At 35.4% G+C, this 14,630-nt stretch overlaps 1 protein-coding gene across 2 annotated transcripts; it reads right to left on the bottom strand.

Moving 5' to 3' along the window:
- Nucleotides 1-2,002: 2,002 nt before the first annotated feature.
- LOC131064458 (UBP1-associated protein 2C) lies at nucleotides 2,003-13,676 on the bottom strand. 2 transcript variants are annotated; one of them, XM_057998606.2, is made up of 2 exons: nucleotides 12,171-13,676; nucleotides 2,003-2,605 (listed from the first exon to the last, which is right to left on the bottom strand). In XM_057998606.2, the coding sequence occupies exon 1, from the start codon at nucleotides 13,482-13,484 to the stop codon at nucleotides 12,171-12,173; it is 1,314 nt and encodes a 437-aa protein (XP_057854589.2). In that variant the 5' UTR covers nucleotides 13,485-13,676; the 3' UTR covers nucleotides 2,003-2,605. The 2 variants fall into 2 exon arrangements, with proteins under 2 accessions (XP_057854589.2, XP_057854588.2); XM_057998605.2 differs by lacking the exon at nucleotides 2,003-2,605 and adding an exon at nucleotides 9,086-9,562 and having other exon boundaries at nucleotides 12,171-13,671.
- Nucleotides 13,677-14,630: the final 954 nt, after the last annotated feature.

Below are 14,630 nucleotides of genomic sequence, written 5' to 3'. Positions count from 1 at the left end.
CTTGCCATCATTTACTCCATCCTTTCTCTTTTTCCTTCAAAATTCTTCTCATTTTTCATCTTTTCCTATCATTTTCTTCTTTTCTTCAAGAATTTTATCAAAAAAAATTTGAAATTTTCTGATTAAATTTTCGAAGGGGCATACACAACCCACATCTTCACACTGGGGCATCTTTCTTCATTGTTTACCAACCACCAATTTTGTCGTTGCATAAAAGGGGCAAAATGTAGATGTCTAAAATTAAATTAAATAATATTTCATTAATTTAATCACTATAGCCCAATAATTAACTTGTCAATAGATTAATTATTTCTCTATTCTTCTAAAGTCACCTTCATCATTGTTTCTTCTAAAACTACCTATGTGATTCCTACAAATCACTTTTTCTAATCTTTATCTAGCCTAATTAATTCTTCTATAATCATGCCTATCATTATTCCTCAATTTTATGTTCCTCCTCATTCTCTCTCCTCATGTCACATCCTCCTAACTTTCCCACTTGCACTCTAATCTATCATTAACCCACCTAATTACTCTTTCTAATCATTTGCACATCCCTAATCACCTTAATGAGTCAACTCTTTGCCATGAATGGCTTTCCCATCTCACCCTCCAAACCTTAAATGCGCCAACTTTGGTCACGTCAAAGAAGGATTTCAAATCCGTTGCACATCCCCATGCCCTCTCTTCCCAAGGAATTTTTTATTCTTTTATTCTTCCCACACGATCTATTATTCAAGAATTTTTAATTACTTTGCCATCTACCAATGAATTTTTAATTCGTTTTTTCTTCCAATGTACTTGGGGAAGTCTTCCCTATGTACCTTGAGGGGTGTGTAGACAAGAAATGTCTTTATGGCAAATCTCTTGAACACCATATCCTCTCAATCCTATCCCACTTTCTTCAATCTCAACCCTTCATTTCAAATCAATCTTGGCCCTCCATTTTAGCTTCCTCCTATCTATAAATTGGAATCTCCTCCCCTCATTTCCATATCCATTATCCAAGTAATCTTATGCTAAGAATGAGTCTAGAATCCATCCATTGCACCCTCATTATGCCCAAATCATCTCAAACTTAGCCAAATCCTATTAATCACACTTATCTATACATCCAATCCCCTTTTTGTAGTGGAAAGCAATCCACAATCTATCAAAAGAGCCATCCAATCAAGCGAAGGAGGGGCGCATTCTTCACTTCACCAAAGGCTCAATTGGAGGAAGAAAGCAAAGAATTTAGGTATAATGGTTGTGCTCGTGCACATTTGAATGCTTTGATGATTTTTAGTGTATGTGATTTGTATAGCTAACCATTGAACTTGAATCTTCAACCCTCTTCAAAACAAAATGCCTCGATACCTTCAATTTTGTAGTCATATCAAAATCTACTTTCTTTCAAGTACGATAAAAAGATCGAAACTTGTGAATCTTCTAATCAAAAAGAAAATAAAAAAAGTTCTTCAAGACTAGTAAAGTCGAACCTAATTGACTTGGCCCATATGTTATCATTCAAAAACATCTCTAGTGCTTTTCAATTGACCACCCACAAAGATCAACCACTAGATGAACCTATGAATATGCCTTGAAAGGTCTTATGCCTAGAACAAGGAATACTCCAATCCAAAAGATACAAATAAAATAATAAAGAGAAAAATTGTCTTCAAATGAAAACCATGACAATTTAAACAAGTACAATAGTAATTTAAAGTCCTCATCTTTTAGCTATCCATTTTTGTCATATATGTTTGTCCAATCATGTTATCACATGCCTTGTTCTATATTGGGTGCAAGTAATAATGTCATGTTTCAAAATGGGTTTTTGATACATGTCTCATGGCTCCTTTTCTTATTTGGATGCCTTCCATAATACCAAAATTCATGCATTTCATGTTATCCCTAAAACGTAAGCTTGCCACAAATTACAACTAAGCTTACACAACTATCCCTATTCATGAGCTTCCAATACTTATACAGACATCAACAACAAAACACACCTTAAAACTTGTAAACCATGTTCACTTGACAGAATTTGTTCTTAACAAAAAATCAAGAACTTTCAACAACCTTAATAATTTGCAATTGCGAGATTGTTTGCCCTCAAGATATTCCTTCCCTCATACTCCATCTTTGTGGGATGGATTGTTCTCCGCAACCAAGTAATATCAATCATCCATCCTTTACAACTTCTAAAAGAGGTAATACTACATCATACCAATTAACAATTTTTAATCTGCCCTTGATTTGTCATATGATCCATACATATGCCTACACAAGGTCACCACAATCATTATATCATGGTGTGTTTTAGTTAGTATACATTGGTGCATGCTTCCTCATTCCTACCATGTTTGTTAGTAATCCCCACATGTGACCCACCAAGGTCATTAGATATGTTGTGAGGTGTAGGGAATCCTTTTGTCTTTTGGTTGTCTCATCACTAGACCTACCAAAGTCTCCAAATGCCTTGTTAATGGTAAGGCATCCTTTTGTTTGTTGTTTTTGGTGAGTGTCCCACGCATTGAAATTGTCACCTTGGTCTTTATACCCTTGGTCCATAACATCCATTGCTAGATCTAATTAAGTGGCTTTCCACACATCAAAACACCTGCATTCAAAAGAAAACCAATCACTGATTAATCTTGACTTGTTCCTCATAAACCATTTCATACCTATATCATACATCCACACATTATGCATATTTTAAAGAAAATCACTTCCACTCATACTCTATTCTATGCTACTCATTTTATCCTTACATTGAGCCATGAACAATATATTTATCCTAATTATTATCCAACACATTATCATAATCATCACATTATCAAAATACATCCATAACAAATAACACAAATTATACGAATGCGCATACGTAGCGATCTCATTTAATCATGATGTAAAATCATTATTATTATCATCACTATCAAATAATAAGCATAACGCACTTAGCCACTAAATCATGTTCATTTCATAATACATCTAAAATAACGTGATACAATGTGTCTCGTTTGTACAATCATCCAAACAAAATAAAGCACAAATCAAATGTGTACATCAATGTCCCTTATACACATGGTACAATCATACATAATTTAGATCTAACTAGCACTTTCACCCAAACCATCGAGTGACAATGATATTAGCAATTTTGTTACCAAAGTTAATCTTCCTAATCCCATAACTTACTAGCACGTGTAATTTTTCTCTCCACATAGGATAATGCCATTGTCCCTCTCGTAGTACCCAATCTATTCTCCTACCTACTCAATCTACCCTAACATCATGCTTCATCTCACTTTGAGCATAATCTATATACATCATATTGTGTATGTTACATCAATGCCTAAAGATCACCTCATGATATCTAATCATTCATATACCCCATCCTTCAACTAACTTGTAATTATGCATGTAGCACTTCCCTCTCTACTCCCATAGCATCCAACTCTATATGTAATCTCTCATCTATCAGTGAATTCTTTTCATATGCCTAATCCTACTCCACCCCAATTATCTCACTTGGCCTACTTGGACCTCCTAAGCACGTATGTCCATGGGTTACGATCCACCTTTCTCCTCTACCTAAACTAATGCATTGGCCTCACCTACATCTCAATCTCCATCTTATCCTTTTGTCATATCTCTCTATCTCCATCCCCATCACTTCCACCAACTTTTCTACCTCTATTTTCCCCTTGAGTGCTCTCTTATGCTTCCCCCATAGCCCCTTGGATGTACTCCTACATCAACATCTACCACAAAGATGTAAAGTGAATTGATTTATGTTTCCACCAACAATGACTATATCATGTAATAAACCATGTATCCTCCATATCTAGTTGGATGTCTCATGGTGCAGTTGTACCAAGTAACAAGGCATTCACATTGTATAATGCTTTACCAACTGCCTCCACACCCCAGACCATGTAAACTACGCAATACATTCTCCCCCATCTATTTATCATGTGTCACTTAACCCACCTCTACGTGTCTAATCTATATACTAAATTATGTGTTCATGTCACCTAATGAGAGAAGCAAGGAAGCTATCCTTACTATAAGCACAACCTATCCTCCCTCAATTTCTCCCACACCTTCCATGTCCCATTCCCAAACCCAATTAATATCATATACCACTCAATATCAATATCATCTACCACTCGACATCAATATGTTCACATATCCCTATAATGCAATCAACCAACACAAATAAAACTCCTATGATAGCCTTAAGCCAACTAACTATGTCTAACTATGTCAAAGGGCAATCATCCCTCCCAACTAATCTCTTCAAGTCTCTCCTTAAACCTTGCTCCCTAAACTCCAACCTCTATTAGTGAAATGGCATGCACATAATCCTTCATACATCCTCTTAAGGCAATCATCTCCTCAATCAAGATGATGGAATGTGTCAAACCACTATGCAAATGCTTCATTATCATTAACAATTTTTTATGCACTCAAATGTGGGGCATTGTCCCTCTCAAAAACAACTATCCAACCATCAAGATGCACCATCACACTCATTGCTAAATGTTATATAACTAAAATTTTGGCATCACAACAATGAGAATCATTTGCAACTTGTTCACTATACCATCATCTCAAATTTATAGTATCAACCTTCATCGATGAAAAGTCAAAACTTCAATAATGTAGCATCCAACTACCAATGCCATGGTGCATCCTAAAGGCTATATAGCTATTCCCCTCTCTATGTGATACAAGTTATCACTCTCCATCCCTACCAAGTCAACATTATCAAAACAAACCATTAATTACAATTGTACAAGTCACCACTCTTACCAATCTTATGCCCACATTGATTCTAGTCGCTCCAAATTAAAAATCTATCAATTCCCCTCAAAATCAGCATAAGCTTTGATTCCCACATGTATCAATCCACAAGCACATTGATTTATAAAGGCATTAGTTCACAATAGAATTTCTTTGTTATCTCTCCTTCACAAGCAACTATTTTTCCCATCAATGAGTTGTTAGCATGGGCAAACTCATTTTTGTACTAAATAATCAACACATCCTAACGTCGCCTCCATGACAACAATTTTATCACAACATTAGCAATAAAATAACCCATGTAGACGTCAATGCTTCACCAACTTCACTTTAAACCCTTACTAAGTACAATAAACCTATATGTCAAGTTCTTAATATGTACCGATGCTCTTCCTTTTTTACCTCTTTCCACTCTTATCTATTTTAACTTTTGGTTAATCAAGGCATATCACTCTAAGCATTATATTTAATTTTTCAATTGAAGAATAGTTTACCATCAAAAGATAATACTATTTCAAAAACAAGCAAAACATACACCTACAATTATCTCTCACAATTGTAGTAATCCTCATCTTCACCCCTAATTAAATAAATCCTAATTTATCATTTTTCAAATAATTTTACTAATCCTCAATCACAACTTATTTATTTATATTACATATTATTCCAGCATTTCTTAATACTTAAACAATTAATTGAATATATCATAAATTTAGAACTTTCTTCTATATTATAACTTTAAAAACATTCTTCTAAAGTTTGAACATAAATAAATTAGTAAATATTAATTTATCTTTACACTTAGAATAATTAAAAATATAATACATATATAATTATTTATTTTGTTCTCAATCACAATTAATTAACTTAAATTATTATTTAAACAATCGAATCTTAATTAATTAAACTAAACATTATTCACATATAACCCACTTTCTCGTAAAATTCTCAATTCTCCATGATATCATAACCCTCATCATTTACTTAAAAATACATACCATCCACACTCCCCGAAGTGCTCACATATGTGAGAAATCAATCACATACTTCACACCAGAATACTTCTTATTGTTGTTAAATACTACTACAACATAATCGATATTCGAATCAAATAACCTTACTACATACTTCTCAAATGATCTGACTACATACTTTTCCTCATTCTTTGAGGACATCAAAATGGCCATTACACCTCTAAACAAGTTGTTTTGTGAAGTGTGATCATTCGGATTTAAAATTCCTAAATTTAACTTAATTATCATATTTTAAATTAAATAAATACTTTACAAATATGACAAAAAAAAAAGACAATAAAAACCAACAATCTATATAAACCAATTTCAACATTCAATTTTATTTATTTATTATTAAATAGAAAAGTTGAAAACCTATAGTTGATCAAATGAATTATATGCACATGATTAAAATGCATTTTATGGGTCGGACTACAAATCATTGAAAATAAGCAACACACCTTACTTAAAATATCTACACTAATTAAATAAACGATTTCAATTAAATAATAATAAACATTAATAATAGAATTAACATTTTTTTTTTTTAATAAATGTAAATTTTTTTCTCTCTAATATTGACACAAAAAATTGCTCTCTATTTACCATTAGGATACATCTTATATCATTGTTTACCATTAGGATACATATTATATCAACATTCAATATTTGGGTATATCCTACATCTTATAACATTGTTTACCATTAGGATACATCTACTTACATCAAATTCTAATCACATGTTTTAGAATTATTTTGCAATCTGTTTTTATGATTCATATCATTAGTTATTAATGAATGTATTAACCTCGAGTTAATGAAGAATGTGCTTCATTCCTCTCCATTTAAATTACGTAGCTTACAAGATAATTGAATTTGCTCTTTGCTTAATAGCTTCTTAAGTTACATAACGGTAAAAGCACTACTGGAATGAAAATGACAGCAGATGTACACAAGATGACGAGCAGTCACAAATATGGCATTATTAACAATTGATAACTCTAAAGTACTAATCACATATAAGCAATATAAATCCGTGCGAAATAAACAAGTTATAACCTCAAGAAAACTGAAGATAAATACCATATCATTGAAACAAGCAGACCTGGAAATAACAAGCTTGGTAATATAACAGAACAAACTTTACATAACCGCTCATGACCAATGTTTCCTATAAACACACAGCATGCAACATTTCCAGGTAGGCTCGAAAAAGAGCAAGCAGATAACCAGTGTCATATCAGGTCATGATAACAAAAAAAAGAATATAAATTTACCATACTGGGTTTGATTTTAATACAAGAAAAATGAATATAAATTTACCATACTGGGTTTGATAAACCAGTGTCATATCAAGTCATGATAACAAAAAAAAGAATATAAATTTATCATACTGGGTTTGATTTTAATACAAGAAAAATTAATATAAATTTGCCATACTGGGTTTGATTAAATATGCATGCTAACGAGAGTAGACAATTTGAACAAAATACCATAAACAGAGAAATAGCACAATCCTCAATAGTAAATAGTGGTTCAATCCACACACAATGTTGGTTTTATAAAATCTGGTTGCTAATTGTTGCAGACAAAATCGTTAGAAATGAGCAAATCCACATGCAACATGTCTTGTAATAAAACGATGGAACAGCAGTAGTGAATACAAAAACTTAATAGTACATTTGTTGTGAAACAAATTAGAAAACAATACAAATAAAATATGCCATTCAAATCACACGTAGACAAGAAGCAGCACTAAACAGAATGCATAATAGATGCTAATGGATGCAGACACATTTGTTGCAAATAAGCAGACAAAATTTAAAAGAGCGCACAAATTCAAAAATTTGCACGTGAAACTCAAAAAAATAGGGCACGTTAGCAAACAATATAAATAATAGAAAGTAAAAATAACAAAGCCTACAAGACTTTGTTCTGGGAATGGCCAGGGGCAACAACATTGATACTTTCAGCATGTTCAAGTGGCTCTTTCATGAGCTTAAAGAGGTCAGACTCAACCAAAGGGCCTTTGTTCTGGGAATGGCCAAGGGCCACAACATTGATACTTTCAGCATGTTCAAGTGGCTCTTTCATGAGCTTAAAGAGGTCATGACTCAACCAAAGGGCCTTTCAGACTCAACCAAAGGGCCTTGGGTAGTAAGATGGAAGCTATTCCTGTGGTAACTGTTCAGGATAATCAGAAAGGTAACAGGCAATGGACGGAAGATGAAAAGAAATCTGTGGTGGGCATCAACAGAGCAGTTGAGGGCATTGATCAGATACAAAAAAGTTTTGATAGGCTCGCCCATGTTAGGAGAACTATAAGAATATTCAAGCCTCTCATGACAATTACGACCAACAGTCACAAGATTGTCAAACAAACGGCGGATGCCATGAATGCCATGGTGAATAATCTTGACAAAGTACAACATGAAAAAGTTCTGAACTATATTGGTGATGATAATGAGAAGACTCGGGCTGATCAAGGCCCTTGTAAGCGAGCCCGAGGCAACATGATGTAAAAAGCTGCGACTCAGAGCGTGAATTACAAAGAGATGAGGATGACTGCTGACAAGATGAGCCTGCTGGAGGCTGAGGTCGCTGAGACCCTTAAGAGCCTCATGTAATTGTGATGTCTTTTCTGTGTTTTTGTGTTATATGTTTTGTGTTCTGCTTCTTTGCTGGTCTTTTGTCTGCCCGTTCGGGCGTTTGATGGTTTCCTGACTGCTCTATGAATTGTCCTATCTTTTGCACCCTGTTTTGTTTTGGATCTTCTAACGCTTTAATTCTAAGTCTTTTAGAATCTTCTATGTAAAGAGTTTCAGGGCCCCTTCAAAACCTGTTTTTGTCTTAATCCAAAACAAAGCCTACAAGACAATATACTACTCACATTGCACAATACAAGAATCAACACTGATAATACAGCAACCGGTATATAAATAGAGTTGATTCGACTATAACAGCACGTATGAAAGGATCATTATACCAGAAAATAAATAGAGTTGATTCGACTATAACAGCATGTTTGAAAGGATCATTATAACTATAATAGCAATCTGAATAGAATGCACCTAGCAACAGAGGTAGTCCAGAACTGAACCAATAACTCATACACAATCAGCATTCCTCCTATATTGTACTTAAAGAAATAGTAGTAATTCTACCGACCAAATTCCTTCAATAAAATGACTTTTACAAAAGACAACATCATGGTGAATGTCAACAATAAAAGCTTCCAAAAATTCTGTGTATGTACCTATATACCACAATAAAAAAACTTAATACAAAAAAACTTTAATAAATAAGAACTCACAAGAACATGCGCTGGTTACACTTTAAATATGAACTAAGTTTTCCTGAAGCATATGCTCCTTTGTCACTAAATTGAGGAAGTAAACATAACTTCACATGCAAGTGTCATGTTTCCCTATACTAGTATCGTATTATATCAGAAAAACAAAGAATTCAAAAATTCTTGAAGATTAAAAAAACCTTAGTAACAGATCTTTACTTTACAATACGGAGTGGAGTTCACAACTCCTAAAAAAGTGCATTACTAGTGTAAGATCCAAAATAAACGAAGTGTCACATGTATGATAGAAAATCAATGTCCACTATGGACAACAGCAATTAATCATTAGAACTTGCAAAATCCTTGAAATCAGCAGCACTAGTCAATCATGCCTTCAGAGTAATAACAAGTAACTCAAACTCCCACCTCTCATTTGCTTAGGAAAGAGATATCCGTCAAACACCTGAATCACATTCATTGTCAAAATTCATATCACTTTGCAATAAACAAGCTCATCCCAACACAAGTTCAAACAAACATACTTGTTGGTGCTACTAGCATTTCAGGTATGTCATATTCATAACATTCACATTTTCCAATGGCAAGACTGATAAGATAAGTCCATTCTTAAAATAAACCTACTGCAATTAATGAGACAGTAGATCAGAGAAAACATCAGTGTAAAAAATGCAATCACAAGGAAGTATCACAAAAACTTGGTGCATGTTTACTCAAAATGGTGGAAATCAAGAGTAGGTTGATCATTGCACAATACAGAAGCACAAACTAATCACCACACTCAATGCCACCAAGGCACAAATTTCACCAAAAACTTGGTGCATGTTTACCCAAAAATAAGCAACTCAAAATGGTGGAAATCAAAGAGTAGGTTGCTCATCGCACAATATAGAAGAACAAACTAATCACCACACTCAATGACACCAAGGCACAAATTTCACCAAGCCAACCAGTGGAACTGCCACAGAATAAATTCATCAAGCAATATTGCCATAAATTTCACACACATTCACCATTATTGGCTCACATCCAAACATTAACAGATAAAAGAAATAAAAGCGGTTAGAATTATAAAGAATCTCATATCCCCATAGCACAAGATTAAATTAGAGTTGAGTTGCAAGAAATGTAAAAGTTACACAGCCCATTGAAAATCTACATCTAATCTTCAGACAAACAATTGCATTTGTTACACAGCCCATTGAAAATCTACATCTAATCTTCAGACAAGTAATTGTATTTTGTTCAACTTAGTGCAGCAAAATTGTCATCATCGAAGAGCACAGACACACTCATAAACTATCAAGTGAATAAGGAAATGGCTAAAAAAACTAAATGTAAAATATACAGGCTGAAAATAAGCCCTCTTTAAATATTGCACCCATTATCACTGAACACACCAGAATCTAATAAGCAGCAAGGATGGAAACAAAAGAAAGCAAGACCACTTCTCACTCAAAACACATGTAAAAGTTACACAGCCCATTGAAAATCTACATCTAATCTTCAGGCAAAATATTGCATTTTGTGCAGCTAAGTGCATCAAATCGTCATCATCGAAGAGCACAGACATACTCATAAACTCTCAAGTGAATAAGGAAATGGCTAGAAAAAACTAAATGTAAAATATACAGGCTGAAAAATAAGCTCTCTTTAAATATTGCACCCATTATCACACAGACCGGAATCTAATAAGCAGCAAGGAAGGAATCAAAAGAAAGCAAGATCACTTCTCACTCCAAACACATGTAAAAGTTACACAGCCCATTGAAATTCTACATCTAATCTTCAGACAAACAATTACATTTTGTGCAACTAAGTGCATCAAAATTGTCATCATCGAAGAGCACAGACACACTCTCATAAACTATCAAGAGAAATGGCTAGAAAAAATAAATGTAAAATATACAGGCTGAAAAATAAGCCCTTTAAATCTTGCACCCATTGTCACACACACCAGAATCTAATAAGCAGCAAGGAAACAAAAGAAAGCAAGATCACTTCTCACTCCAAACACCCCAACTTCCATGAAATGAATTGCTACATTAACAACCGCTTGGTATAAACCAATGACAAACATATCTTTCAACCAAGCAAAGTAATGAGAATCAGAAAAGAGCTATTACAAAGAAAGCGGATAAAAACTCCAAAAGAAAAAGGAATTCTAAACTCTAGCAAAATGACAAAATGAGGGATACAAACTATATTATTTAGAAGACCATATTATTTGTTGCGATAAGATTACAAGCATTTATAATTAGCTTAAAAACAGAGCATTGTTCCAGTTCAAAGCACAAATCATTATCTACAGCATCCACTACATCATGAATAAAACAGACATTCTATAACAATCACACAAGAGCTTGTCCATAATGTAAAAGAGGATCAAATACACAAACATGAAAAGCTTGTTATCAGGCAAAAAAATGATATCATCTATATCCGTAAACATTCGTATTGTTGGGACTACCACAACTAAAAGAGTTTAGTGTCATGTCAAGCAAAAAACACAGACTGGGGACGCTAATAAAATAATAGTACCCAGGACCCGGTATCAACTAATTGAGGAAAGCAGACCTTACGCAAAACCCTAAATCGGGGGCACCTGCCAAGGAGGCCTGCTTCGAAGATTTTAGACCCCAATCAAGGAGCACTTGCAGGATATATAAAGGGACAGATAGGAACCCCACTGGCAAGAATAGGACCAAGAATTAACTACTTGGGGAGTGTTGTCCTCAACCAAAAAAGCCAAACCAAGGAGGCTTGGCAAGGAACCCCAATTCTTAAGAATTTGGAGCACCAATTCAAGAAGCATTTTTAAGAAAATGCATAGCGTCGGCACCCCACTTATAAGAATATAACCCAGAATAATAAGTTGAGAAGATGTTAAAGACACTTACAGTAATTTCAAAAACCTTAACTAAAATCCTGTTTCATTTTTTAGTTAGAAAAATACAGTCGAACAGCCTTTCCATGCAATTCACTAGAATGTTGGTAGCACAAGTTGCCAGAATAACCATCTTAGGAACACAAGGAAGAAACAAGAAACCTACCTAAACTGGATAGAAGGGCTGCCCTCCTGGATACATTCCACTACCAGGAAGCCGCGGTGCAGGAGATGCCCCTGATTGTTGGTGTTGATTTTGATAGGCAGAAAGGGGATAGTGACCCGGTCCATCCGCAAAACCGCCAGGTTGAGAAGCAGCCGAAGAGGGGAAGAGAGAAGGATAGCCACCTCCTCCTCCTCCTCCTCCTGCCCCAAGTGCCCCCTGACTGCCGCCTCCATATCCACCTCCACCTCCATAAGGTCCCAGCCCCCCATAAACCCCCATGCCCAATGAGGATCCCACAGGATTCGACGCTCCATGCAACCCCGAGGGATGTACGGAGTGACCCGGAATTCCGCCAGGATTGGCGTGCGTTCCAAGGCCGGACAGAGCCGAGGCACCCAGCCCGTGATGCCCAGATAAACCCACAGGGTTAGAAACGCCGAGTCCAGCGTTCATATAACCGCCCAACTGAATCCCAGAGGCATGGGATTGGGGTTGATGCTGGTGTTGGTGCTGATTCTGGCTGTGATTCAAAGAACTAATATCAGATACATCAGATGCCGCTGAGGCACCGAGATTACCACCCCCGGGCTTTTGCTTCTGGCCTTCGACAGCCAGTTTGCAAAACAACTGATGACCGTCAATGATCTTGGTGGGCTCCTCTAAAGACCGCCTGGTGGCATCCACTGTCTTGAAGATAAAAAGAGCAAAACCCCTGGAGCGGCCCGACTGTTTATCAAAGCCCAGGGGCCCTTCTTCGATTTCACCGTACTGAGAAAACAAACTGAGCAGGCGATCCGCAGGCATGTCAATGGGAACGTTTCCAACATAGATTTTTCTAGCCGAAACGTCAGCAGAGGGCTGGGGGTGCTGCTGGGAGGAGCCAGTGGAGGCTAACTGGCTTACAGTCATGCGGCCATCAATCTTTTTGCTGGGCTCCTTTAGGGCATTAAGAGCGCCATCCATGTGCTTGAAAGTGACAAAGCCATAACCCTTGCTCTTGCCAGTGTTCTTGTCCATTATAACGACACCTTCCTCCAACTCGCCGAAGTGGGAGAAGAGGGACTTGAGGGACTCAGTGGTAGTATCCCACCCGAGCCCCCGTACGAAGAGCTTGCGCAGCGCAGGATCTTTGTCTGCAATGCCTCGAATCGCCTCCAGGACGTCCAGGTGCTTCGCCCCCGCCTCCTGCACAATTTCCACCAGCTGCTCGCGGCTGAAGCTCTCTATCATTTTCCCAACATCCTCAGCCGCAACTGCTACTTCCACTTCCCCCGTCCCACCGTTTTCTTCCACTTTTCGCTTCTTCGCATCCATTATTTCTCCCGCTCTGCAAATTACAGAACTTGTTCGCACCTTGATTTGTAGTCGGATACCCAAAGCCAAAATACAATTAGGTTTACAGTTATTTATTTGCGCCTTATCACCTGGTCCTATTAAGAATAAGGAAAAGCGAAACCGACCTTGTAATGTTCCTCCAAACCTAAATTAGGGTCTCAATTGTTCACACATGAGAAAATGAAATGCAAATAAAACGACCTCTAAACTCTTTTTTCAAACTCTTAACAATTTTCAAGCTTATACCCCTACAATGTTATATCTTCCTTCACATTTCTTTTCTTTGTTTTTCTCATGGCCATCAAAGGAAAGACTCAAAAGAGAAGAATGGAAGAGAAGACAAAGTTAGGATTTTGAAGATCATCAATTTCGAGATATGGGGATTTCAATTAGAATAGCTTGCTAGTTTAAGTTTGATTTGTTTTATTAGATTGGTTTATTTTTGTAAATCTTTTTTAATAATATTAGTACACTTTTATTGAGAACCAACAAAACCAAACACATACCAATAACAAGCAACCACAAATCAAGGACAAGCATTTTTTGATGAATCTCATTTAAAAATCAATGTTGTATAATTTATTTTATTTATTAAATCTATATTTTAACCAAATAAAATTTAAAAATTATTTTAATTTTTTTTATTGATTTATTTGTGATATAAATCAGTATTTCAAGTAAGTCCTAAATAAAACAAAAGGAAAAATAGAAATTAATGGTTTTTCTTGTTAATTCCTGTGAAAGCGGAACTATTGCATTCATTGAGTCTTTTTTCTATTAATTCAACCATTCATCACAAAGAATTAAAGATTTTGGACAAAAATTGTATCTAGTTTATATTTAATTTTAATTTAGATAATTATAAAATTATCTTTTTTCTTACTTTTTATTGGCTTATATAAAAAACAGTGGGTGTAAAATTTATTTTTTTATACTTTAATTCATTGAATACTATCAGTATAACCCTTATAATATATTATATTTGTTGAGGGAATGGAGTATGAAACGGTGAAGACATTAATGAAGTATCAGATGGGTAAATTGTGTCATGAGCTATATACACATTATGCCAAGTTCGATTCCTAGCCCGAACATTAAATTAGTGTAAATCTTATTGTAATTAAT

The sequence above is a fragment of the Cryptomeria japonica genome, chromosome 2 (assembly GCF_030272615.1).
Source record: "Cryptomeria japonica chromosome 2, Sugi_1.0, whole genome shotgun sequence".
NCBI classification, from domain to species: domain Eukaryota; kingdom Viridiplantae; phylum Streptophyta; class Pinopsida; order Cupressales; family Cupressaceae; genus Cryptomeria; species Cryptomeria japonica.
Note: the sequence above shows the minus strand (reverse complement) of the source record. Positions and strands in the feature narration are given on the sequence as shown.

Bases quoted from the DNA above. Each gene is read 5' to 3' on its own strand.
- LOC131064458 (XM_057998606.2), bottom strand. From the start codon at position 13,484: ATGGATGCGAAGAAGCGAAAAGTGGAAGAAAACGGTGGGACGGGGGAA.